The sequence below is a fragment of the Microtus pennsylvanicus genome, chromosome X (assembly GCF_037038515.1).
Source record: "Microtus pennsylvanicus isolate mMicPen1 chromosome X, mMicPen1.hap1, whole genome shotgun sequence".
In the NCBI taxonomy this organism is placed as follows: Eukaryota; Metazoa; Chordata; class Mammalia; order Rodentia; family Cricetidae; genus Microtus; species Microtus pennsylvanicus.
In genome coordinates this window covers 56,388,377-56,416,042 of record NC_134601.1, presented here as the reverse complement: position 1 = coordinate 56,416,042, position 27,666 = coordinate 56,388,377, and the positions used below count along the sequence as shown (strand labels likewise).

Below are 27,666 nucleotides of genomic sequence, written 5' to 3'. Positions count from 1 at the left end.
GAGATACAAAACAAGAATAGTCTCCAACCTAAGGCTTTCCAGCCTTGGGGGTGGGGTAGAGAACAAAAATGAACAACAGAACAATTTGTAATCATGTTCAGTTCTAGGGTAGAAGCAAGCAAAATGCCTTAGCATTTTGTATTAGCATTAGTACAAATGCTCTTTAACTTATGATGGGGTAACAGCCCAATTAACCCCTTTTAAGTGGAAAATCATTTAAGTGTGTTCAAATGGCCTTCAACAGAATTTATTGAGTGTCATGCTTCAGCAGCATAGCACATTGAAGGCGTTTGTTGTTTTCCTTCATGATCCCATGTGTGTATGGGGGCTGTGGCTTACTGCCACCACCCAGGAATATGAGTTTCATTCTTTATGTGATATCCAGAAAGAGAACAGAGCTCAGAATTTGACATTAAAATTTCTACCTTTCACTCCACTGTAATTTTTTAAATTCTTCATTTGACCATCATAATTTGGAGACCACCTCAAGCTGATATACTTCATCTAATAAGAAGTGAGGTATGTAAAAGGTCTCAACCACACAAACGGTTCAAGGAAGAACATCCTAGGGAGAAGTACATGCGTTTGTCAAAGTCTTGCATCAGGAAAGAGTCTGGGATAATTCAGAACATAAAGGACAAGTATAACTGGAGCATGGTCAGGGGACAATCAGCATGTAAGGGACTGCCCCAGAATGGCTGAATTCCCCCTGGAAGAATAGAGACGAAAAGCCAGTATCAGAGTTGAAGAAGCTAACACAGAAAGGGTTGAAAGAGAACTCTGTAAACGAGAAAGAGGAAATAGTGGCAGAGGTAGCAAATAAAGGCAAGAGTGAAAGATGTCATGGAAGCCAAAGGGAAAAAGAGCGTCAGTAAACTCACGAGGCGGAGTGGTCAAGTGAGAGGAAAGGGGCACATTAGAGCTTCTGTAGAGGAAGTTATTCGTAATTTTGGCCATTGCTCATGTCTCAAGTACTGTGGGCAGACTTACTGTAGGGATTAACTGCACGTAGCTATGCCCACTCTTAAATTTTTTTATACCAGGGAATCTTGTCTAGTAAGAGTTGATCTAATCCTGTGAAATTTTATGTGATTTCCCAATTTTCCCATCAGAAAGCATTTATTAAACATCCATTGCCTGCCTAACACTGCACTTGCTACAAAGGCTTAAAAAATACCCGCAGATAAATTCCTGAAGCGTGGATTAAAATTCAAAGTTTCCAAGAAAGCATGTCGAGTGGGTGACATTGAAACTATAGAATCCCTGAGGAAATGTTCATTACACATATGAAGCAGCTTGCTCGCCTCAACTTGCAAGCATAGGGAATTCTCATAAGCCCACCTTAGCTCTACAGTTTATCTTCCACAAAGCAGCAAGCTGAACGCATTCTCAAAGCAGCAGGCCTCTTGGGAGTTTTGAGAAGTTGCTGACCACATGGGCACTCTTTTTCTATGACAAAGTGTGTCTTAATTGGCACTGCTCATAGAGGAGAAAATGGACAGGCATAGATGAGCACTTAACCTATCTCTATTTTGTTAAAAATAAAATGATCACTTCACTCCTAAGGGCTTTCAGTTCTAATTTTTCTCAGCACATGGAACACTGAACACAGCGTTTAGATATAAAACAAACACTACATAATGCAGACTGGTCTTCCCGTTCTAAGACTCCATTTTAGAGGCATCATTCATCATTCATTTATTCAGTGTGTCATTGAAACTCTGTCCCTCATATGTTTTGCGCTATCTTGCGCTCTTCTCAGATTGACAACATTTATGACAAATACCTTTATGTTTTTGGAGTAACTACAATACTGACTTGACTTGTCCCGTCATTGCTTGTCTGTATAGTAACAAGGTCAGACTATCCTGAGAACAGAGCTCTGACTAGTATTAATTTGTTATCCTCTAAAGCACCCAGCATAGTTTTAGGTCAGGCACAGTCGACACTTGATAACTGGTGGACTTTAAGAGATTTTTCAGATTCTCACTTCTGTTTCCCCTGTCTAGTTTCCCTCAGCCTTTTTCAAAGGGAGAGTAAATATGTGCGCTGCATTTTGCTATGAGGTTTTAAAGTGCTGTACTTCAAAGATTAGCTCAACCAGGAATGAGGCATCTGCACTTTTGTATCTTTTGATGAGAAACAACTTTGAGTATACCAAAAGGAAGACCTTCCTGAGGACACACTTACAGGTGAGTAGCAATCAAAGCTCCTCTTGATGGTTTCCTCTTCAGCCGCTGGCCTCTATCAAAACCAACATCTATAGCTAGAAAGGTAGCTCATTTGGTAAAGTACATGTCCTGCAAGCAGGAGTACCTGAGTTTGAGCCCCAGAACCCACAGAAAAAAAACTGGCCAGGTACTGGATTGATGGCTCAGTGGTTAAGAGCACTGGCTGTTTGCCCAGAGGATCTAGATTTGGTTTCTAGCACCTACATGGTGGCTCACAACCCTCTGTCACTCCATCCCGGGAGATTTGTTGTTCTCTTCTGTCCTCCTTGGGTACCAGGCATGTAAGTGGTTGTACACACAGGGACACAGACATACATGCAGGCAAAGTACCTGTATCACTCATACAATTTTTAAAGCCAGGCATGTGGTATGCACTTGTAATCCTAAGACTGAGGAAGCAGGGACAGACAAATTTCTGGGGCTCACTGAACAACCAGGCTAACCTTACTCGACAAGTTCTAAGCCATGCCCCCCCCCAATTAAAATAGACAGCTTCCGAAGAATGGTACCCAACGTTGACCTCTGATCTCCACACACAGACACACATACGCGCCTACAAACATGTGCCCAATCCCACCCCATGCCTCACAAAGATCAACATCTACAGGTACTTGGGAGGCTAAGGCAGGAAGATATTAACTTCAAGTCCTACCTTTCTGTAGAGTGAGGGCAATGCCAGCCTGGGTAACATGAAGGATACTATCTCAAAACAAAAGGTTAACACAGGGCTGAGGCTATAGCGCAGTGGTAGAGTGCTTGCCTAGCATGCACAAGGCTCTGGGTTCCAGTCTCAGGACTGCAAAAGAAATCAATATCTGACTTTCCCTTCCTGTGCTGTAGTTCTCAGACCATGTGACCATCTTGAAATGTGACTGGTCCAGACTGACATGTGCTGAAAGTTCAATTAATAGGTACATAAAAAATAGAGCATCTATGTTGTCTTACATTGTTTATATACTAAAAGGATTTATTGACTTGGGAAGGTTTTTAAAATACATCAAAATAAATTTGTCAAATTTGGGAGTTAATTAAAATACATCAAAGTAAATTTCAGATCAGCAAGATGGTTCAGTGCATAAAAGTGTTTGCCGCCAGACCTGATGACCTGAGTTTGATCACCAAAACACACATGGTGAAACGAGAAAACAAGCCAAATCAGCTGTTCTCTGAACTTCACATGTGCGTGGGCTCACGCACATGCGCGCTCACACACACACATACAAAGTAAATATGAGGAAAAAAAAGTAAGTTTCACTTCCATCTCTCTCTCTTTGTAGCTACATAGATATGAGACTCACACCCTCTTTCCCGTGGACAAGGCTACTCTAAAGTCTAAGTTTGGAGTGCATGCTGAGGTTCACATTCCATGGCAGTCTGCCCTGGAGCAGGCTGCTTCCTCGGCCTCGCTGGTGCTTCAGCTTCTTCAAATATAAATGAGGAGAAACTCTACCTCACAGTTTTTGTGAGGCTCAATTAAGATGACTAAGTAAGACGGTTAGATAATACACGGCAGGTGATACCAAGCATGATGGTACACGCCTAAAATCCAAACACACTGGAGACTAAGACAGGAGGATTGCACGTTTGAGCCAGCCTGGGCTACAGGACAAGACCCTGCCTCAAAAGGCAAAAATTAAAAAAAAATTGACCAGGGGGTGCTAGCATGCACCTGTATAGTCCCATTTACTTGAAAGGCCAAGGCAAGAGGATCACTTGAGCCCACAAGTTCAAGATTAATCTGGCTAACATGGCAAGGCCCTATCTCAACAAATAATGGATTAGTCTCAAGATTTTGTGCAAATCTCAGAACTTATAGAGATAACTATCTGTTTAACACATAGCTCAACTACTTACGTGCTGTGTGACCCTAGGCAAGTTGCTCAATCTGACTGAACCAGTTTGCTCATCTGTAAAATGAGGCCAAGTATTGGCCACCTTGCATGGTTAGTATGAGGGTGACAAACGAGATACAGAGAGCAGCTGGCACCATGCACAGCACAGAGAATACACTGTGCGGTAATTATTATTCCACATCTCCTTAGCGTTGTGATTATTTGCTGAAACAACTCAGAATCTAAGCCCAGCTGGGACTTCTTGGCTCAGTAGGCTACTGATAATATAGTCTCTAGTTACAGATCTTCCTTGGTGTCCCATTAGAGCAATTTACTAGAGAAAAGGTTATTTATAGGGAAACAACCATTGGCTGCTTTTTTGAAAATGCCATCAATAAAGTACAATTCTAATAGAAAAATAATACTCCCTTAAAAATCTGCTATAAAGGAGCTGGAGAGATGGCTCAGTGGTTAAAAACACTGGTTGCTTTTCCAAAGGACCCATTATTAATATTTTTTAAAGGAACAGCACATGTAAAGACCCTGACTTAAGCGTCCCATCTGCCTTGCAGGAGGACATCCTCCAAGAAAACAAGTCTCTAAGTCTAGAGAGTGATGGTTGCAAACTAGAGCTAGCCAGCACTAGCTGTCAGCCCTTTACTGTTTGCTTTTGTGTGAAGTCAGTTGAATACCCACCACCCCTAATATATGGCTTTGATTAATTTACCAGGGTGCCTGAAATGTTCTATTAGAGTCCATCTCTGGCCCTACTATCAGCTCTGTCAGTGCTTCATTTAATATAGATGAGTTAATAAATATAAAGACTTAGAACAGCAGCTAGAATACAGAACGTGCTCAGTGAAGAGTTACCTATAGGCTAGAGAAATGGCCCAGTGCCTAAAAGTGTTTGCTATCAAGCCTGATAGCCAGAATCTGATACCTGGGCCCTTCGTGGTAGAACGCGAAAAATAAATCCCACAAGTTGTCTTCTGATCCGTAAATGCATGCTGTGGCATCGCGCACCCCCACACGCAAGGAAGCAAATAAAATAAAATAAGCAAATGTAAGAGAAATGTAAAGCCTTAACTAGCCACTAAAGTCAGAATTTGGATGTCAGGCGCTTTGACTCCAGAGCCTGTGCTCATAGTCACTACTGTATCTTGTCTTCTTGGATTGAGAGGAAGGTATCGAGCCGTTAACGTTTGAGCATGACTTTTTTTGACATTCACCCAAGGTTGTAGACTAGTGCATTATATAAACTAGACAAGTAATATAGAGTGAGAAACTGTCAAAGAGAAAGGTCGGTCACGCCCAAACTCATCCTAACCACCAGCATGTGAGCACATTCAGAGGGAGGACCTGATCGCCACCATTGTGTCAGGTGTGTGGTGGAGAATCTCTAGCTCTTTGTCCTTGGCATCACTCTTTATTTTTAAAGACCGGGTTTCACCATGTAATCCTGGCGCCCCGAAACTCACAGTGATCCTATCGTTGCCTCTGCCTCTACACCTCTCTGCCTCTGCCTCCTGAGTACAGGGATTACAAACACACACCACAACCCATGACTTTGCAAAATCTTTCAAAGGAGCATTTGAAAGCTGAGCATGGCAGCAAAAGTCTGCAGGAAGACAAAGAAGTTAGATGCTAGCCTGGACACAGTGTAATGATTCCCCTCGCCACCTCCTAAAGCAGGATTTTTTTAAAAAAAAAAATTAAAAAAAAACAACCTTTATTTCTTCCCACAGATAATAATTGCTGTGAGTCAGCTGATAGCTGATGTTGCACTAAGTGGAGGATCAAGATTTCAGGAGTCTTTATTCATTATCAATAATTTTGCAAACAGCGACAGACCTATGAAGGTATGGAGTAAACTGAAGCCACTTTGGCCAGGATTGTGAGTCACTGGTAGAATGTGTGCTTACCTTGTACGGTGAATGCCCTGGGTTTGATCCCCATCATCAAAATAATGAATATAAACCCCTTTAACTAACAAAGGGAGTTTATGCCATGGAACTGTCATGGAATTCACAGTTACTGTTCGTGTGGAATGTATAGGATGTGAGCTTTATGAGCTGCTGGCTTTTACATGCCACCGGCTTTCCAGCAGTTATAATTCGGCATGAACTGAGTAGATTAAACAAATGAGCATCTGGTAGTAATCGAATCGGTGTCATTTTCTCTGCTTGACTTCTAAATTTACTCAGAAGATACAAGTATTTTTCATTCTTAACAATTGTTACCATTTGTAATACTGGCTAATTAAATCCCGTGATTGAAATGTAAGAAAAATCTCAGAATGGCTAACAGATCCACGGACAGCAGAGGAGAAATGGCACAAAAGGGTTTCATTGTTTGTCAGTTCTGTGACTTTCTAAAGTTATGGTGACTGATTGTGTGGCTTGCTGGAACAATCCAAAGCTGTCATTCTTCAGCACCAGTTCGTCAGAATCACACCTAAGATTCTGACCACCATGGCTCGTCACACATGCCTAAAAACTAGAGCAGTGTAAAAATGCATCTCTTGTTGGGTTGCCTAGAGGACAGGTCCTGATATCCTCCCAGGGAGATAAATTGTCCTCATTCTTGGGGAAAGGTCATATTCTAGTATATTTGACAATACTGTATAAAATCTGAAAAAAAAATCGAAAGCTCTCAGTCACAACATACTTGATGCTTGGGACGTGTAGAATCTGTCTACCAAAAACCCATTCCCATAGGAATGCTGCTCACAGGGAGAAAAACACGAAGCTGTGCCAGCTGCTCACAGGCTGGGAAAGTTTGCTTTTCAAGCAGCGATGCTGGTTTCCCAGGGGATCATTATACACTCCAACTAATCCCATGAGCACAGAAGCAATGTATACTATTTCTGCTATTTTACTCATGCTCCAATAATTCATGTCCCTCCCAGTTGTTACCATGCTCAATGCCATATTATACAGGTAGGTAGTGACGTTTTCCAAGCGAATAGGGCTGATGTTGGTTCTCCTTGAGAAGAACTATCTCCTTTGCTTTCCCTTGATTCATTTGTGAATGACTTAGTTGCATCTGCTAAGACCACCATTACCAACAAACCCTGGTAAATTAAGGTAAGCCTTTCCTTCAGGGAGTAGAGTTTCTGTTAGTAAGCAGAAAGGGCTAAGATGCATGTCTATTAATTATTGTAATTATTTTTAAAGCAGACAGAAAGGCAGAACCGTATATTATATTCATATTAAGTCCCACCACCATGTACTTGCCCCATCCATGTCTTGAGGTCAGAAACACTTTCAGAGTTGAATCTCTCTGGAGTGTGATGTAACTCACAACCTCTCATTTGTGGAAATGGAAAATTGGCAGCAGGGTTTTCACTGCGGTGTGCATTATAGTCGGTGGGCAAGATAGGCACACTTAGCAGTACGGAAAATTGTCTGTCAAGCACTAGTTCTGGAGCCAGATCGCCTGGAGAGAAGTTCTGTCTCCATGACTTACCAACCGGGGCACATTGGCTGAACCTCTCAACTGCTCTGTGCCTTGGTTTTCCCGTTGGTAGAAGTGCAAGGAAAGACTACTTAATATATAGGATTCTTGTAGAAATGAAAACATATAGTGTATCCATCTTAGTACCTGGTACCGATGTGCTGCCAATAACTGTCAGTTACTGTTATAAGTAAACCATAAACATCCAGCATATACGTTGGAGGAGCCAGCATCTAAAGCCAGATAGTGTGGCTCCAAAGGTCATGTTTTTCCGTGTGCTTTAAGTATATTGCCCTCAAGTTCAAAAGCCTTTGAAGCCTAGCTGGTTACATATATTTTAAAATAACTAATTAAAGCCCCTTTAGACATGCCACATCCAATGCAGTACCATGAACAGTTAACAAGGAATAGAAACCATAGTATGTTCCCCAGGATTGGATGATCACGCTTAGACCTTATTGATAAGGCTGCTAAATATATGGGTCTTGTTTTGTTTTGTTTTGAAATTAGGCAACTGCTTTTCCCACAGAAGTCAAAGATTTGACCAAGAGAATCCGAACTGTTCTTATGGCCACTGCCCAAATGAAGGAGCATGAGAAAGACCCGGAAATGCTGATTGACCTCCAGTATAGCTTAGCTAAATCCTATGCCAGCACACCAGAGCTGAGAAAAACCTGGCTTGACAGCATGGCCAAAATTCATATAAAAAATGGAGATTTTTCTGAGGTGACTACTTAAAATCATGTTCCCCTAGGACTCCTCAAACTCCTTTGAACACGCTCTGACACTTCTTTGTCATCTGTTTCCAGGCTGCAATGTGCTATGTCCATGTCGCGGCTCTCGTGGCAGAATTTCTTCACCGAAAGAGTAAGACCTTCCTGTTTTGAGATGGGAGGACTCTCAGCTGGCAAAATAATTTTTATCTTTTCAGCTTCCAATTGTGAATGGACTAGAATGGGGCTTTTTGAAAAAAAAATGTGTTTACCTTCAGCCTCATTGAGTGCTGAACAGACGTTGTTATAAAAGAAAGCTGGATTGCTCATTTTGGCTTCGGTTTCTGTAGGAGGTTACAAGAATAAGTTAAATAGTACATGACTGGGCCTGATGCCCAGTGTTTATTTCCCAAGACTATCTCCCTGGATGACTGCCACAAATTAAATTCTTCTTAGGGCTCATGACAAGCTCTGTGTAATACAGGCAGATCACTTCGTTCCCCTTCCTCATCTTTTACCAACAGCTGTCCCTGGACTAGGTATCTAGAGCCATTTTTACGCAGTGACACCTAAGGGACGTCAGGCCCTCGGAGGACATCAATGGCTCTGCATTCCTCATTCAAGATTTCCAATTCCGGGATCAGCCTCCGTGCTTCTCTGTCCCAAATAATCTTGCTGCGTGTTATAACTACGGGATAGCAAAACAATTGAGTAAGGTTTAAAAGTTAACTTGCAGCGGCGATTGCAATCAAGACATCTGCTATGTATCACAGTGCTTAAGCTGCTGCTTCCTTCAAGCCAGTCAACCAAATAACATGAGGGCAAAACGAAAGCAGCTTAAGGGAGTCCTGTTACTCAAGCTTTGACTATGAGGACACAGCCTCGTCTTTTAACTCTAGATTTTCTGTGTTTTTCATTCACATCTAAGGTTCAGTGTTCCATTGCCTCCTATAAAATAATGGCCATTGTGGAGATTCTTCCCAAACGCAATGATAAAGATTAAATTATGCATTCCTTTCATTTAAATTTGGGGCCTGGGTAGGATCGCGTGTAGCCCAAGCAGGCCTCAAACTTGCTATGTAACCAAGGATGACCTTGGACTTCTTCTCTTGCCTCTTGCTCCCAAGTGCTGGTATTACAGGCATGCACCCCCGTCCCCACCCAGTTCATGCAGCATTGGGTATCAAACCCAGAGCTGTGTGAATGTTGAGAAAGCAAGCATACTGCCATCTGAGCAATATCTCCAGCATTTTACATTTTTTAAAATTAATATTTTGAGACTGTAGTAGTTCTGAACAATCTAGGTTTTCAAATAACTCTATAGATTTTGAAAATAGGTAATTATATTAGAAATTCTTCCTGAGAATCTTGTTTCACTCACAAATACAAAGACTTTAAATTAAACAAAAATTAAGAATGATTTATTTAAAAAAAACAAAAAATTAGTGTATTCCAATTTTCTCCTTTTAGTGCATATATTTCTTTCATTTTTTTTCTTTTTTTCTGGTTCTAGGGATTGATCAGATGGCTACAGGCATGTACTCTGGCACCAAGCTATACACCCTGTCTCTACGAGTAGTTCTAAAATGGAGAAAGGGTTTATGAAAATAAGACTCATTTCATCTTTTTAAAATTGTAACACTGATGTGTTTGTCAAGTTACCCTAAAAACAAAACTTGATGTCATACACTCACAATTCCCAATCCATTGACATGAAGACCTTGAACACAGTACTGTGACTTTAAATGCTTTCCAAAGAAACTGGCTTCTGGCTAGCCCAGCTTTCTAGTTAGCGTTGAAGTGAGGGGTCCAGGCCCATCAAGAACAAACGCTTCAGATTTTGAAAATAGGTAACTATATTAGAAATTCTTCCCAAGAACCTTGTTTTGTTCACAGGTAAAAGACCTTCAGTCTAAGTAAAACCAAGAATGACTTTTCCATTAGCCCATCCTTAACTTTAGAAAGATCGTTTTTTGCTCTAGTTGTTTAAACATTAAGCAGCTACCTTCATCACCAATCTGACCTGTCTTAACAAGTGGATGCAGCCCAAACTTGTCACTGAAGTATTTCATAATACCCTTAAGGTACTTACTAATCCTTCACTAAAATCACAGAGCTAAGGAGGAAAAATGATGTTTTTCAGTTTAAACAAAGAGATGTTAAATTTGAATGCTGTTAAATCCTGTCTCGACCCCCCCCCAAAAAAATTGAATGCTGTTTATATATTTATTTACGGGTGCTGTCTATTTTAGAGCCTGGAAAATTTTACTTCCTTAAACTAGAGAACCTTATTCTAAAAGAGTAGCAGTAGTAGAAACTCCTCAGGGTTTTTTCCACCTCAGCTTCAGGGGTTCAAAAAAAAAAATCTCCAAAACAGCTTCTTTCTTCAATTAGCTGCTTAAACTATGAGAAGGATATCAAGATAGATGGCTAATCTAAAACAGTTAAGTGCACTATAAAAATATTCTTAATCAAGATGGACTAAAATGCTGCCTAGATGACACATTGGAAGCATGTAGACTGTTTTTTTTTTAATAATTAAGTTTGTTCGCTCTGGCAGTTTCCTGGCCCCAAGGGATAGCTGCTATCCATTGTGAGAACTCTACAACCCAGCACTATTAGAAAAGACCCCAATATTTAAGCAAAATATGCTTTAAATATCATTCAGTGATGACCATGAAAATACTCTGGAGTTCTTTACTTTCAAGTAATTGTCCATTGATGCGGAATATAAAAGGCGTGTTTACATTGTAAATCCCTGACAGGTGTCTAGCAGGAATGTCTAAACACTGTACTTGTAGCTCATTTCCCCTCCTCCCTTTCTCTCCCCTCCCTCTGGGATGGAAATCAGGGTGGCATATGTAGGACACAAGGCCTCCATTGTTGAGTTATGCCCTCGGCTGGCCCTTAAGCCATTTCTCTTGAAGTGAGCTACAAAAAATATTCTTAATTGCAATGGAATAGAACGCCAATTAGCTGATACATTGGAAGCAAATGTTCTATCATTTAGACTTTTTTAAAATAATAAAAACAAAGTTTGTTCTATCCAGTTGTTTCCTGGCCCCGAGGGGTATCTGCATAAGTGAAAGACCACTGCTGGAACCTTCCATTCCTTGTTTCAGGCACTGAAGTGCCAGGAAAAGGGGGAAGAAGGAAGCCAAGAATGGTGGATCATGCCTGTAATTGCAGCATTCAGGAGTGGGAAGGTTAGAAGTTTGAGGCTAGCCTGGGCCACATAGGGAGTCCTGGCTACAGTGGGAGACCTTGTCTCATTCTTGCCACTCCCTGTGAGAAGAAAGAACAAAAGAAAAGAAAATGAAAGTGGAAGGAGTATACAGTTGACCCTGACCCCACCCCAGCCTCCCCACCCCAGACTCCCCACCCCACCCTCAAACAGCCAGCCTTCCACTTGCTCTTTGTACCAGAGGCACCTTACAGATTCTCATGCCCTTCCCTTTAGCCAAGTCAAGTGGAAAGAGTGAAAGTGGGGCTTTGTTGTTACTCTTTCTTGTCCCCAAATATAATCTTCAAGATAAGTCAGACTGTCTTTCATTTTGTCTGAGAACCTCAGCCTTTCTGGATCTCCCTCTCTAAGAGATTTTGGCATTCTTGGCTCTTTTCCTGAGAGAGGGCACAACTCTTTCCCCCAGGGAAGACAAGAGTCAAGTTTTCTGCATTCTTGGACCACCACATAGCATCCTCTTTAAGCAAAGCTTCAGGAGTTTGGATTCCCTCGGAAGCCCATAAGATGTAATGTCCTTCCCCATAGCATCTCTTCCCATTCCTTATAGGGTAATGCCGCTTCCATTCCCAAGTCTTTGTTCTCAGTGTCATATAGCTAAAATGCCACAAAGCACTTCATTTCTTTGTTTGTCCCTAGTCATCCCCCTTTCTGCTCTCACCTCAAGATCTTACCACTTACTCTTCTGGCTGGCACTCATATTTCATTAAGAATTGGCACTACTACCCCCACCTCCAAAATCCTACCCACTCTTTTCGTGGGATAACTTGAACTCCAACTGGTTGTACCTACCTGGACTGGTTCCATCTTTAGAATGGCATGTGGGCATACGAAAGCAGTAGCTATGAAGCGTTAAGATCAAGAATCCAAGTCAAAGCTAGGTGGAGGGTACCTCACCCATAATCTCAGCGCTTGGGAGGCAGAGATAGGAAGACAGATGTAAGTTTGATATTAGGTGCATCTAAAGTGCGCTTTGTTTGTTCTCTAAATCACAAGATCCCAGAAAACCCAGGCTCTAGGAAGACACGTAGCTCTCTCTATCTGTCTTCTCACTCCACAAATAACAATTGGGGCCATAGTTGTAAAAAGTTGTTTTCAGGTGGAGTTTACTCCCCCTCTTCCCAGGGCTCCAGCTGACAGCATTTATCTTGAGAAATCGGCTTTAAGACATTGATGGGCCTATTTAGCACCAATAATGCATTCAGTCCTTTTTACATGCTAGGCTCTATTCCAAACATGAGTTCATGTCATTGTCACAAACTAACCTTTATTATTATTCTTGTTATAGTAGTGGCGGTACTGATGATGATGAAGAAACATTATAAATATTAGGGAAACAAACATTCAAATTCCCACAGCGAAGCAGTGGTAGTGTCAGGTCTGTCTAACTTTCCAATCTGTGGGGCTTTTTCATGCTCCAGTCTCCCCAAGGGTGTTTTCTCTCTGCCATGTGTTTCGCTTCCTGCCTGTCATGTAAATCCTAGGACAGTGTCTTCCAATAACTGACTGATTTCCCTTTCCAACTCTCAGTGAAATTTAAACACTAGAGATGATTACTAGAGGTCATTCAGTTGTTACCCCCAAAGTGTTTGCCTTCTTGTCTAGGTGATAGACAATACGCACAAACGATAAGTATTTTATATTATTTTTACACTAGGAAATCATCTACACTAGCTATTAAAGATGGTGTACCAAAAACACAACTTACAATGAATTATGTCTCTTTGGGGGCAGGGAGGAGAGTGGTAGTATTTCTGAGTAATACATGAAATTATTTTTATGGCTGAAATTTGTTCTTATGACTTTGACCCAAAGTCATTTGTGTTATAAAAATAGTGTATCCTTTTAAGGGTGTCTGTCATTTACCAAACATTTTTTGTAATAAATATGCTCCCTTTCTGATTTTCCACACAGAATTATTCCCTAGTGGTTGTTCAGCCTTCAAGAAAATTACTCCCAATATAGATGAAGAAGGAGCCATGAAAGAAGATGCTGGAATGATGGATGTTCATTACAGTGAAGTAAGATCCCAGGCTTGTACTGTTATTGTTTGTCATTTATAGAAATTTCCCATTTCAGGATTGGTTTGTATTAAAAGTTACTAGATCTGACTTAACTTCAAAAGTGACTAAGAATCGGTGAACTTTAAGTCATAAAACTTCCTAAGCAAAGGAATTCCTTTTGACAGGGTAGAATCTTGTCTCTGCAACTCTCCCCATTGTCTTGTTTTAAAAGGCAACATTTAGAGGACTGGAAAGATGACTTAGCAGTTAGCAGCGTTTGTTGATTTTTCTGGGGACCCAGGTTTGATTCCCAGTACTCACATGGTGACTGATAACCACCTGTAATTCCAGTTTCAGGGGCTCTGGTACCCTCTTCTGGCCTTCTTGGACACCAGGCACTCATATAGTATACATAAATACACGCAGCAAAACACGTGTAAGATAAAATAGATAGAACTAATTCTTAAAATGCAGTGTCTGTGACAAGAACCCATCCAGCATATGAAAAAGGACTCCACCACCCAGAGTTAACATTGTCTTCTAATTCAAATAGGCAAAAACATATGTAACAAAGTAGTACAAATGGAAATAGCCGGCTCCCTGCTTCAGATGAATAGAAAACAGCTTTAGTTGTCCATCAGTGAAGATCTATTAAGCAGTAGCATAGGAGGAAATCTACAGACTTGCTAATAGAAGGGCTATAAAATGATGAACTATGATCTCCAATGGCTCTGGAGATCATCATTAAAATAATAAAAGTATGTGTCTTGCAGAGTCAGAGGTGTAAAGCAAGAACGGTTAACATGTTGTGACATGAGAGGTGGGTTACAGGAGGCTGGATAGGGACTGGAGGCAGAGTCCTGGAGGAGGCTAGTCTAATCAGTTGTCCGGGTGTGGGACTATCACAGTCTAAGCCAGAATAGCAAAAGATCCATGTTAGACATGTAGCTCAGTTGGCAGAGTACTTGCCTTGCATGCATAAGTCCTGAGTTTGATCCTCAGCTTCATATAAACTGGATAGGATGGTGCACATCTATACTTCAGTACTTGGAAGGTAGAAGCAGGAGGATCAGAAGTTTCATTTCAAGCCCACCTTAAGTTACATAGAGTATGGGAAGCCAGCCTGAGCTGCATGAAACCCTGCCCCCTCCCCCAAAAAAACACACAAAAAAAATAACTTAGGAAATACCATTAGGAATGGAAGAAGAAAAATGCTGCTTAGGAGAGGTCTGGGAATTGTGGGGAAACAATAGCTGCTTTTTGCAGGAAAAGTGATGAGTACTTATTTTTTAACTGTAAAAAAGTTTGAATTATATATTTTCATGGAAGATACATGCAGACAATAATTAAATAATGCAATAAGTAAATAGTGTTGGACTTAGACACCAGCAATTATCTTTAAAAGCGTTATATAATTGAACTATCCAAAGTTTGTATTTGTATGCTAGAGGATAAGAGAAGAGGGGAGTGGCTATCATTATCATGACAGGTACACATGACAATGCTACAAAGAAACTGTCTTCCATGACGAAATAAAAATATTTTAAAATGGAAGGTATTGCTTATAAAATAAAATTCCAAATGCCGAGCTTTTTTGTTTGTTTTGTTTTATTTCAAGACAGGATTTCCCTGTATAGCCTTGGAGCCTGTCCTAGAATTCACTCTGTAGACTAGGCTGGCCTTAAACTCACAGAGATCTGCCTGCCTCTGCCTCCCGAGTGCTGGGATTAAAGGCGTGTGTCACCACTGACCGGCTATTTATGTATATATTTTAAGAAGCTTCTACTGTATTAGGTTTCAATATACAACCCTCAAATGACCCTTGGTTTTAGCTGTCCCTCCCCATATCCCTCCATTAGCCCCTTTCCTTCCCCCTCCTTCTTGATCTTCCTATTTCAGTAACCCCATCCATTCATAAATCCATAACTATTCTATCTCCCCTTCCTAAGGTGATCCAATCCTACCCCTAGTCTCTTACTCTATACATAATCTCTGTGGTTATGTGGATTGTAGCCTTCTTATCACACTTGACAGCTAATACAACAAACAAGCAAACAGATGCCATATTTGTCTTTTGAGGTTTGGGTTACTGATGAGTGCTATTTTAGAAAAAAGTAGAACTTGAAGTGAAAGGTTATCAAAATGGAAATAATCAGACTTCTTGAAATGCAGAATTCTATGTAAAGGGACCTTGGGTTGGAAATAAACATCTGGAAGATATAACAGCAAGTGAAGACCAGAGCAACACAGATGGAAAATGGGCAGCAGTTCGTGAAGGCTGGGAGCATGAGCAAAGGAAAGAAACACACAGAAGCAGAGACTGAAGCAGTGTACCATCCCACAAAATTCTATTTTTATAGCAGCCACGCTGAGCCTGGCATGGCAGCAAATGCTTTAATCCCAATTCTTAGAAGGCAGAGGGAGAAAGGATCTCAAGTTCTAGGCTACCCTGAGCAGCAGAAGGAGATTCTGCCTCCCAAGAAATTGTAGGAAGTATGCAAGGCACTGTGGCTCAGACCTGTAATCCAAGTACTCAGAGAACTGAGGCAGAAATAGAGCCATGAGAACTGTCTCAGGTACTTAGTTTCTGAATAACCTGGCTACAGAACAACTCTGTCTCAAGGGGAAAAGGAGGAAGGAGAAGAGAGGAAACAATTTCCCTTTTCTCTATCTGAGGCTTCAATGTCCTTTAGAATTTTGGTTTTTTAGTATGTGGCAACAGAGTCAAATATATAAATATATTCTTCATCTTAGCCTTGTCTTCCAAATGGCAGCATCAAGTTATTCTAAGAAATGGCCTTGTCCTAGGAACAAATATATTAGGATTGCTTTTTTCCTTTTCTGCCTTCCTTCCTTCTTTCTTTCTTCTTTCTTTCTTTTTTCTTTATCTGTCTGTCTGTCTTTCTATTGTTGTTGTTGCTGTTGTTGTTGTTTTATGACTATCTCCTTGCCTTTAGAAAGAATTCTTAGCTTTGGTATCTCCAACTTTTCCAATTGGCAGTCAATATTTATTGGATATACAGTGGACAGGAAGATGAATATACAAGTAGACAGTCATAGATGAGCTGTGGCGGTGACAAGATTTTAAAAATATTTGCTGATAAAAGAAAAGATTTACCTAGATTAATCAGCAGACTGCTTGAACACTGAGGCAGAAACCTAAACATCAAGATCTAAAGTCTCTAAGGAAAACGGCTAGAGACTGTGAAGCCTGAGCAAATCAGTGAAAACATAGAGGAGCAGTATAACCAAATTCAAGTGCTAAGTTAGGCAATTAAAATCTAAGGATAAATATTGTTAGAAATTCTTATTTGGTTCCCAGTGCTACCTAAGCTGTCTTCCTCAAGTGTCCTTCTGTCCCTTGCCTCTCGTGAACAGAACACTGATATAGTTAGATTTAATGCTTGTCCTTATGCCTTGTTTGTGTTTCATATTTAAAATCATTTCTGATTTTTCCTAAAAAATGAAGTTGGAAAACTGAATAATCAGTATTTAATATGAAAATAGTATATATTGAAAACATATAGGCCCTTTAGATTTGATGAGTTAAAAACAGCATCAAATTTTTTTTAATTCAAAACAATAAAATGTGAGTTGAAAAGGGACCATAGGAGTCTTCATATACGCTTGCTTAAATAGTCACTGTTTCGCTATCACCACTCCTCACCAAGATATATTTATCACTTAATACATCCTGTTTAATCTTACTAATTATGATTATATTCCCAAGACTGTGAAGGAAGAAAGTTATTCTAAAGAACAAATTAAAATATAAAAACCACATATCCTTCAAAATGCAAAAATTAACGTGTAAATAGCTATTCCTAAAGAGTTGACAATTGTGATCTAAGCATAGACATCCCACAATTTTAATATTATTTTGTTTTTAAATGCATTCTTTGACAACTCCATGTATGTATATATGTTCTATTTACCCTCACTACCCCACCACCCTCTCTTAGCTCCCTTCAGCTCCCATCAACTTCCCCTCCACCCAACAAATTCCCTTCCTAGAGTGTACGTCATTTTATTCTGTGACCCACTGCGGTTAAACAAGGCCATCTGTATGACCATTGGTTTGGAACTATCCATAGCTCGCAGTGCAAACAAATCTTAATAAGACCATGGAACTTCAGGAAAGAGATTCAGCAGTAGCAGTCAAAACAGGCCTTACTTTTCCTCTTTGTATGCAAGAATCAATTGTAGAATCATCTACAAGGTGACTACTCCAAAGGTTTATCAGCCCTCAGTGAGCTTTTCATCCTTGAGAACAGGATTGGTTCCATCTGCAAACCTTCTTGGGAGCTCATCGCTATTTGCTTGGTGGAGAGCTACATTTTTAACTATTATTTTCTCTTAATATTGAATGTAATCACTTTCCCTCTCGTTTCAATGGTTGAAATATGTCCTCCTGTTAGTAAATGTTGCTCAGGAAAATGACTGACGTTTTCAAAGAAAATTTATAATTTTAGAAATGTAAAACTTAACATTCTTTAGTAATTTAATATTAAGATACATTTAGGTTGATCTATCAAATGCTATGATTTCTGATACTCTTTTTTTAATGTGCAAGAGAGAAACATTAGCAATGCATGTGGTTTAGAAAAATTCATTTGTATGGCTGTTTGCCATGTCATGATGTATTTTAAACAAAAGAGGTACAGACAAAGGTATTGATTTTAGGGACTTAACTAAATAAACAGTATGTAAGTTGTGAAAAAACAAAAAAAAAAGAAATGGCCTTGTTTTTTGGATTTTTTTGCAATAATCGATATATGCTTTTATTTGATTATAAGTTATAGTTTGTCTGGGCTCACTCTCACCTTTGGAAAAGGTGACAATGATTTAGAAGTCACATTAAAATAAGCCATATTTGGCAGTACACATCTGTTATCCCAGTAGTCTGCAGGGAGAGGAAAGGAGATGGTTGTGTGTTCCGGGTCAGCCTAGGCTATAAAGAAAGACCTTCTCTTACAAAAACACAGCTAAGTTCTGGGTCTGGAGAGATCATTCAATGGGTGTTTGCTACATAGACATAAGGACTGGATAAGTTAGCTTAGAGCCCTAGCACCAAGAGGAAAAGTAGGTGCATCTCTTTGTAGCTGTAAACCCTGGCACTGGCTGAGAGAGACAGATAGATCCCCAGAGCTTGCTGGCCTGACAGTCTAGCCAAAAGCTGTTGGCGCCATGTTTCATAAGAGACCTCATATCAATGTGTTAGGGTTGAGAGTGATACAACATGACATTGTGTATGCTCCTCTTATCTCTGAATTCACATATGCACATGCAAACACACACACACACACACACACACAGAGAGAGAGAGAGAGAGAGAGAGAGAGAGAGAGAGAGAGAGAGAGAGAGAGAGAGAATTACACTGAAGTGAAAACCAAAGTAGTTTTCCATTTAGTCCTTCTATGTGTGAGTTAAACTACTAATATGAATCTCATTTTTATAAATTTATTTCTGTATTGATTTTTAATAGCTTAAATATAGAATATATAATATATCACATGTTAAGGGAATGGTTTGATGAATTTTGACAATTATATACACCAATGTAGTCTACGACCAGAAATAAGAAATAGAACACATACTTTCCTACAGATAAAGTTCTCTTGTGCCCCTTAAAAGCACTCTCTGGTCTGGCAGGATAGCTCATGTCTGTAATCACAGCCAGCACTCGGAGGTCTGAAGCAGGGGGATTGACATAAGTTCAAGGCTGCCCTGGGCTATAAAGTAAGTTTCCAGTCCTGTCTGGACCGTAGTATGAAATGCTAAAAGAGCTTCTCTTTGCCACTGACATATGGTTCCCATCATCATAGATTAGCTTTCACGTCATTAAAGTGAAATTATTGAGCTGGAGAGATAGGCCAGTGGTTAAGAGCCCTGGCTGCTCTTCCAGAGGACACAGGTTTCATTTGTTCCCAGCACCCACATGGTAGCTCACAACCTTCTGTGACTCCAATCCTAGATGATCTAAATTCCTCTTCTGACCTCGACAGGCATGGGGCATGCACATGGTGCACAGACTTACATGTAAGCAAAATACCCATTTACATAAAATATAAATAAATAAAAACCCTGTTAAAAATAATACAGAAAAATGGAACTATTCAGTGTGTGTATGTGTGTGTTCCTTTCCTCAGTTTAATGTTGAGATTTCTCCATAATGTAGAGTATATTGAAAGTTTGTTTTAATTACTAAATAATATTCCACCATAATAATAATTTTTCAACCCATTTTCCAGGTGATAAACATTGAATTGTTTTCAGTTTAGAGATGTTCTTCTTTGGTTGACATATGTCCTCATTGCTCTTCAGTAATACTCCAAAGTGAAGCAGAATACCCAGATCGAATTTACTTAGCTTTTTAAAGGGATTCCAATGTGTTTCTCAAAGTAGTTAAACCATTTTCGATGAATGACTTGCTCCATATCTTCGTTAACATCTGATGTTTCTAGTTTTTTTAAACCATTATATTAGGCATGAATTAGTATCTGTCACATCGTGACTTTTCATTACAGATCCCTAATGCACTTTTTCATGTTTCCCCTGGCCTCTTGTGTATCTTCTCTGTTGACATGCCTTCTAGCTATTAAAAGTGGCACTGTCTATTCTTATGACTGATTTGTGGGAATCCTCTTTATATCCTGACTGTTAACTCTTTACAGCATATGCGTGTCTATGGGTGTTTATTTACCAGTCTTTGCTTGTCTATTTAATTTTCTCAATTTAATCCAGTTAAACAGAAAGGTCTTTTTTTCTTTTTGGAGGCATGATCTCACTCCAGGATGGTCTTCCTGCCTCAACCTTCAATCGCTAGGACTGCAGGTGCATATCACTATGTGTGCCAGGAACACTCTCTCTCTCTCTCTCTCTCTCTCTCTCTCTCTCTCTCTCTCTCTCTCTCTCTCGTGTGTGTGTGTGTGTGTGTAAAGTCTAACTTTAAGTTTTTAATGATTTTTCTTTCTATCTATAGTTTAAAAATGTCTTTACCTCAAGAATATGATAGCATTAACCCTCTGTTTTCTAAAACTATGTTTTGAGCTTGGAATAAGATAGCAGTCAAAGTTGAAGGAAGGGGTTCATTTTTTTTTCAGTTCCTGAATTTGAACTCACGACCTTGCCCATGCTAGGCTGGCGCCCACGCAGGCCTACAGTTCACTTTTTATAGACATAGCGTAAGCAGTCCATGTCGTTTAGAGAAAAATATAAGCTTCCTTTAGCGTCCTTGAATTTCCTTCGGCACATTGGTCAAAACCTCACCTCTTTGCATATATGGTCTATTTCTAGTCCCTGTCTCTACCACTCAGCCAGTTGTACAAGTCAACATCAATATCATACTTTTTTCTTTTCTTTTTAATTAATATAGCAATCATTCCCCTTTTCTCTTTCCTCCCTCCATAGAACCTCTTTCATATATCCCCCACTCCCTGTACTCCCTCTCAACTTCATGGCCTCTTTTTATTTAATTATTATTGTTATAAACATAGATGCACAAGAATACATTAATGTAACCTGCTGACTCTGTTCAGAGTTGTGTGTATGCCTGTGTGCTTAGTTCTGACCATTTAGGATTGGATAACCAATTAGGGAGCTCATCCCTGGAGAAGACTGATTCTCTCTTTCAGCGGGCATTAATTAGTCATAACTAGGGATGGAGCCCTATGAGATTTCCTCCATCTATAGTTGGGGTTTCCATTTGTCCAGTTCTTCTTTAGGCAGCCATGTTGCTGAGCTTTCATGGGTGCAGCTTCACTGTCGTAGCTGGAAGACACAATCACACAGTAGACTTCTTGGTCCTCTGGCTCTTACAGTCTTTCTGCCCCCTCTTCTTCGATGTTTCCAGAGCATTGGGTATCACTTTGGGCTGAGTACCCTACTATCACTCGTTCTCTGCCAGTTGTGGCTTTCTAGAATAGTGTATCTGTTACAAAAATAAGCTTCTTTGTTGAGGGATGGTAGCTACACCCCTCAGTTTGAGCTGGAGTACAGGGGCCATACTTTTTTATTACCATGGCTTTATGAGACGTTGTAAGCTCAGGGAGTGTTAGCTCTCTAACTTTATTCTTTCTCAGTGTTCTTTTTTTAAAAAACAGTGCTGTAGAATTTGAATTGCCGTATAAAATGTATAGGCATGTTTTTTTCAAAAATGACCTTTTGGAAATTGAAGGTGTGGCTGGAATGTTAAATTTATGTTACTATATAGAGAACAGAGCAGGTAACAACACTATGACACCCAATTAGTAAACATTTAGGCTATTTTTAATTTATCTCAGCATTATTTTGCAGTTTTCAGGGTAAATTTTTGTTGTTGTGAGATTTATTATGAGATATTATCCGATATTATAATGATATATCAGGTGCTTTAATGCTGTCATAAATACTACTGCTTACTTTTCATGTTTTTGCTTTTTATGAGGGGTTGGGGAAGAATTGAACCCAGGACCTCACACATACTAGGCAAGTGTTGAACTATATCCCCAGCCTTTTTCACTTTTTAAGATAGGATTCCACTTACATGAACTTCCCTTGAACTCACTCTGGAGTTCAGACAGGCCTTAAACTTGTAAGCCTTGTTTCTTATTCTTCTGAACAGCTGGAATGATAGGCCTTTACGTACTAGATATTGCTCTATTTTATTCTCCAATATGTATTGTTGCTAGGATATAGAAATCTCACTGGCATTCTATTTTCTAACAGAATTTGCTTGTCATCCTTACTATAATCATCTGCGTATTCTCTATGATTTAGGGCATAGGCAGTCATACCATCTACACAGAAGCACAATTTTACTTTTGTCAGTCTGTATGCCTTTTCCCTTTTGATTGCCATATTTCACTAGCTCAGACCTCTATGGTGGTGCTGAGCAGAAATGGCGAGAGTGTACATCTTTGCATTGTTCCCAGCTTTAGAATAACAGTGTTTGGCCTTCAGTGTGTAGTGGATGTTCTTTGAGATTAAGAAACGTCCCTTCTATTCATTTCCATCCGCTGTTCTTTTTTACTATCATGAACAGATGCTGACTTTTTAAAAAAAGATATATAATAATTTTAAAGATTTATTTTAAATATTTTTGAGGTTATAATATATTTACATCACTTCCCCCTTTTCTTTCCTCCCTTCAAACCTTCCCGTGTTCCCCACACTCTTTTTCAAATTCATGGCCTCATTTCTTTTCATTGTTGTTATGTGTGTATATTTCTAAATGCATATATAATCCGTTCAAGTTGTATAATGTTACTTGTATGTATCAGATTAAATACCTTTTTCTGCACTTGTTAATCTATTAGGCTTATGTAGTGGTATATCCCTTATCTTTTTTATCATTTTTAGACAACTATCACTTTCTGAAACAAACACCATTAGTTTGTAACTGAGTTTTTGGTATTTTGAGACAGGATCTCACTATGTAGCTGTGGCTGGACTGAAACTTGCCATGTAGACCAGGCTGGCTTTGAACTCATAGAGATTGATCGGCCTCTGCCTCCTGAGCTCTAAGATTAGAGGTATGTGCCACCATGCCCAGCCTGCTGAAATGCTAACCATAGTAACATACTTATCCAATTAGTCACATTGATAGTGAGTTACAAAAGAAGGCAGTGAATGAAATAAGGTTGTTTCCACCCTTAAAGAGTCGCAGCTTATTCGGAATGTCAGTTACTATCTAGACAGTGTGCAAATATTGTAGAACTATAAATATTTACACCATTGATTGGTAGAGTGGGGAACAAAGTATTTGTACCTGGTCTTCCTTATCTGGACCAGGAAAAACATCTAGAATGGTAGTACCTAAGCTATTCTAAAGAGGGGTAGAAGGGTAGAGGGTTTTTCAGGAGAATTGCTAGTAAGCCTTCCTGTTATTAGAGCTCTTGTCTTGTTGAATAAAGAATCATAGAAGCACTAACCATATCATGCAAGCCATGTGTGCCACACGAAGGAGCTTGCCCCTTGTTTTGTGAGTGATGGCATGTTTTCAGATTCTCAGTGGCATGATCAGAACCTTGTGATGTATCCACAGAGGATGTACTGGAAAGTACCAAGGCTCGAGTCAGGAAGATCAGTCAGGGAAAAAAAGTAGTGAACTCTTAAGCCTTAGCAGTAAATGCAGAAATAGAGGGAAAGGGTTATTTCTGAGAAATACTGGGCAAGTAAAAGTGGCAGGGCTAAAATGCTTAGAAATGGATTTGTCTAAAAGCTATTTTAACACCCAATTGCTATAACATAATACCATAGACTAGATAGATGATTAATAGCAGAAATGAATTTCTCAGAGTTCTAAAGAATGAGAAGTCCAAAATCAAACCACCATCAGGTAATGTGTCCAGGGAGGGCAAATTTCTCAGTTTGTAAATGACCCCTGCTTACTGTGCCCTTACATGGCAGAAGGTGTTTTCCCTTGGTATTTTCCCTGCAGTGTCTTAAAAGATTGCCAGCCATATTGGCTTGAGGACTCACTTTGTATCAGTATATTCAACTTAATCAATTGTATCTATAACAATCTTTCCCCAAATCAGGTCACGTTCTGAGGCAGCTTCCCATTTAGGGGAACACAGTTCAACACATAACAGGATAAAGTCCAAACTGCACCTAATTTTCCAGCCAAGAATTCATAGATTATTGCCACCTGCTACATAGGAATAAGAGCTGGACAATGAGTTTGGTTGTCTAAGAGACAAACAGACCATTTTGCCAATCAGTTCCCTGGATCTGAAGGAAAACACATTCCTAACACTTGTAATAGCTTGAGAAGTTGTCACATTCAATTTAGACTAATGTTCTATGCAAATATAGTTTTGATAGGAAAGAGAAGCAATGGACATGTACAAGCTTAGTGAAATTTACCTTGTTAGGCATTTATACATTCTCAACTTGGTTACATATTTTTATTAAAACATAATACATATATGAGATTCATTATGATACTTCTGTGTATGCATACAGCATCATTGATGATAGCCAACTGCCCTTCTACCTTCACCTCCCACCCTGTCCCATCCTGGCATGCTTTCCATCCCCAGTAAATCACTCTTCCACTTTCAGGTCAACTTAGTCCATAATTTGGAACAACCAAAAGATTCAATTCAACATGATGTTATCGGCAAGTAAAGTCTCTATTTTCACTTAAACAAAACATTTAAAAATATATAATTTACTGTTGCTATTGATTTCATATTTTAGAAATTGTTCTGGTTTTCCAGTACTCATAGCATTTGATTCAGAAAATCCTGTTATGCAGCTCTGTATTTGCTGGCACATGCCCAGAATCCCAGCATTCAGTGAGGCTGAAAGTGGAAAGCTCACCAGTTGGAGGACAGACAGCCTGGGCTTCACAGCTAGGTCCTGTTTCCAAAGACAGAGTTGGAGGGGGGAAAGATGTGGTCTTACAAATATACTTCTGTGTACTTGCTTGAACTCAGCCCATTCTGTTTGTCCTTTAGTAAGTTAAAATGATTTGAAGTTGATTTGACGCTATTTTAATACCCAGCTGAATATTTCTCTGAATGCAGGAGGTTTTGCTGGAGCTGTTAGAACAGTGTGTAGATGGCTTGTGGAAAGCAGAACGTTATGAAGTAATTTCTGAGATTTCCAAGTTGATTATTCCAATTTATGAGAAACGCCGTGAGTTTGAGGTAAGCAATGGACACGCTCGCATCATTACCTGGTATACTTATTTTCAGTCTTGACAAAAGCACTAATATAGCGTCGTTCCTATCTTTTTATACTCTGGTGTCTTCTGAAGAAAATAGGTGATTTATTATATTATGGCATTGGAATTTTATCATAGAATAAATATCCTTTTAGCTTGTGGTGCTGGGGATGAACCCCAGGATCTTGGGCATGCTAGACACATGCCCTATTGCCAAGATACCCCCCAGGTCTAGATTTGAAGTTTCCCCCTTGGATTGTAAAAACTATCAAACCTCCGTATTGCCCAAGAAAGCCCTGGAAACATAATTGTATTCTTTGAACTTGAGTGCAGTGACTAAAATTGCTGGCTGACCATGATGATGAAAGATAGCGTGATACCAGGAACAGCTTTGTTTATTGATTTGGCCTGCCGGGAAGACTGTTGGTAAATCCTACAGGAGAGTAGTGAAAAGCTGCTGCCATGTGCATGAGACAGCGGTTTTTTTTTTTGATTCAAGTCTTTGAGTCCGTATCCTAATCTCTACTGCAACTGTACAAAAAGGAGAAGAGGATGGCTTGGAATTCGTATTTTGAGAGTCGGAACAAGATGAGTGTGCTGACGTACAGCTATAATCCTGCCACTTTATGGAGCTGGGACAGGATAACAGGCTCAAGTTTGGGGCCAGCCTAGACAGCATGGCAAGGCCCTGTATCAAAGAAAAAAAAAACTATTTGAAGCTCAAAGACTTCAGGAAGTCCCTGGAGCTAACCAGAGGTGCTAGGCCCCTCCTTCTCCAATGTAAATGATCAGACCATCTGAGCTGCCCAGAAGAGTCTCAGATGAACTGAGCTGCCTGAAACAGATGCTCTTCAACTTGTTGAGCCGCCTGCAAATTGTGCAGGATGCTCCAGCGTTTAAGCAGCCACACTGGGGTGGGCTTTGGTGACACAGGTGTCTTTGAGTCATTTTTGCTACTGGAAGGGGTTATCTCACCCATACTCTTGTCAACAAGCCCCATAAAGCTCATTGATTCACCAGAAAATAAGTTTGAAAGAATTTAAAAATCAGTCCAGAGAAATAGCTCAGCAAGTAAGAGCACTTGTTGCTCTTGCGGAGGACCTGGGTTCAGTTTCCAGCACCTATATGGCATCTCACAAGCAACTATAAAGCCAGTTCTAGGGGATCTGATGCCCTTTTCTGACCTCTGTGGTGTATAGGCATACATGCAGGCAAAACACTTACACACATAAAAATTAAATAAAAAATAAAAGTATAATCTTTAGATAAATAGGTAAAACTCATATTCAGCTAATGTAATATGTTTTGTACTTTGGGGATTGAACCCAGGCCATCACAACTTTGTGATGAGGTCTTGCTAATGGCCCATAGTGAGTACCAGGCCATCCTGGCCTATATAGCAAGACCCTGTCTCAAAAATAAAATAAAATAAACAAGCAAAAAAAAATCCACATTAGAAAAAACTAAACATTGGTGGTTTTTTACTCTTGCATGTTGGTTGTGATACAGTGACTGACAAAAACACACATATATATTCTTATTTTTCAGAAACTGACTCAAGTCTATAGGACTCTTCATGGCGCTTACACAAAAATTTTGGAGGTTATGCACACCAAAAAACGACTTTTAGGTACTTTCTTCAGAGTTGCCTTTTATGGCCAGGTAAGTGTGCTTTAGTAAAGTTCATTCTTCACGCTGTTTGGCTTTTAAATGTTCTTCTTTGACTTATTAGATGGCCTTTGTATAGTTGTTGCTTCTGGAATTCTGTCTTGCTTTTCGCACAGTGGAAAGTCCCTTTCATAATGTTCTCGTTCACTTTGGTTCTGCTGTCTAATTTGGTTGGGGATGCAAAGTATGAATTCCTCCCTCAGTTTGATTCTCTGTTAAGCTTCTGAAGTATACATTAAGTATCTAGTAGTTAAAGCTTTGTAATACGAAACAGATTAAGCACACATGGAAGGGGACTGGAGAGATGACTCAGCGGTTAAGAGCGCTGGCTGCTCTTCTAGGAGATCTGGGTTCAATTCTTAGCACCCACATGGCAGCTCACCACTGTCTGTAATTGCAACTCCAGTTCTGACAACCTTTACACAGACACACGTGCTGACAGAAACAAATGCACATAAAATAAAATAATTAATTAAAAAATTTAAAAAACAAAATCTGTTAAAATAAACAAGACTTTATATATGGGAACCACTCTTAATAAAACCCACAAAAATAAAACAACATCCTTCTTGGTTTATTCCTTCTACCAATAATATGTTCATATATTTTTGAATTTGAGTACACACAGAAGAAAGAAAATCTAACATGGGAATACTTAATAAAAATAAGAAATACTTCCTAATGACACCTTCCTCTTCCAGACAATATGTTTGTATACTTGTACATTTGACAGTTCTCACTTATTCGAAGTTAGGAGGTTGAATATGTGCTTTTGTCTTTAATATGTCATTATATTATTAATAATATAAATTTTATAATATAAATATATTATAAATATTAATAATATCTAATATGCTAAAATTAAAATA

At 39.5% G+C, this 27,666-nt stretch overlaps 1 protein-coding gene across 3 annotated transcripts in view; it reads left to right on the top strand.

Moving 5' to 3' along the window:
• The window catches only part of Dock11 (dedicator of cytokinesis 11), a 195,427-nt gene that overhangs the window by 151,384 nt on the left and 16,377 nt on the right, over window positions 1-27,666 (top strand). For all 3 annotated transcript variants that reach the window (XM_075956583.1, XM_075956582.1, XM_075956581.1), the window contains 7 exons: window positions 2,010-2,192; window positions 5,809-5,922; window positions 8,030-8,245; window positions 8,329-8,386; window positions 13,388-13,494; window positions 24,990-25,112; window positions 26,678-26,791. In XM_075956583.1, coding sequence (XP_075812698.1) covers window positions 2,010-2,192; window positions 5,809-5,922; window positions 8,030-8,245; window positions 8,329-8,386; window positions 13,388-13,494; window positions 24,990-25,112; window positions 26,678-26,791 — 915 coding nt within the window. The remainder of the gene's footprint in view (window positions 1-2,009; window positions 2,193-5,808; window positions 5,923-8,029; window positions 8,246-8,328; window positions 8,387-13,387; window positions 13,495-24,989; window positions 25,113-26,677; window positions 26,792-27,666) is intronic.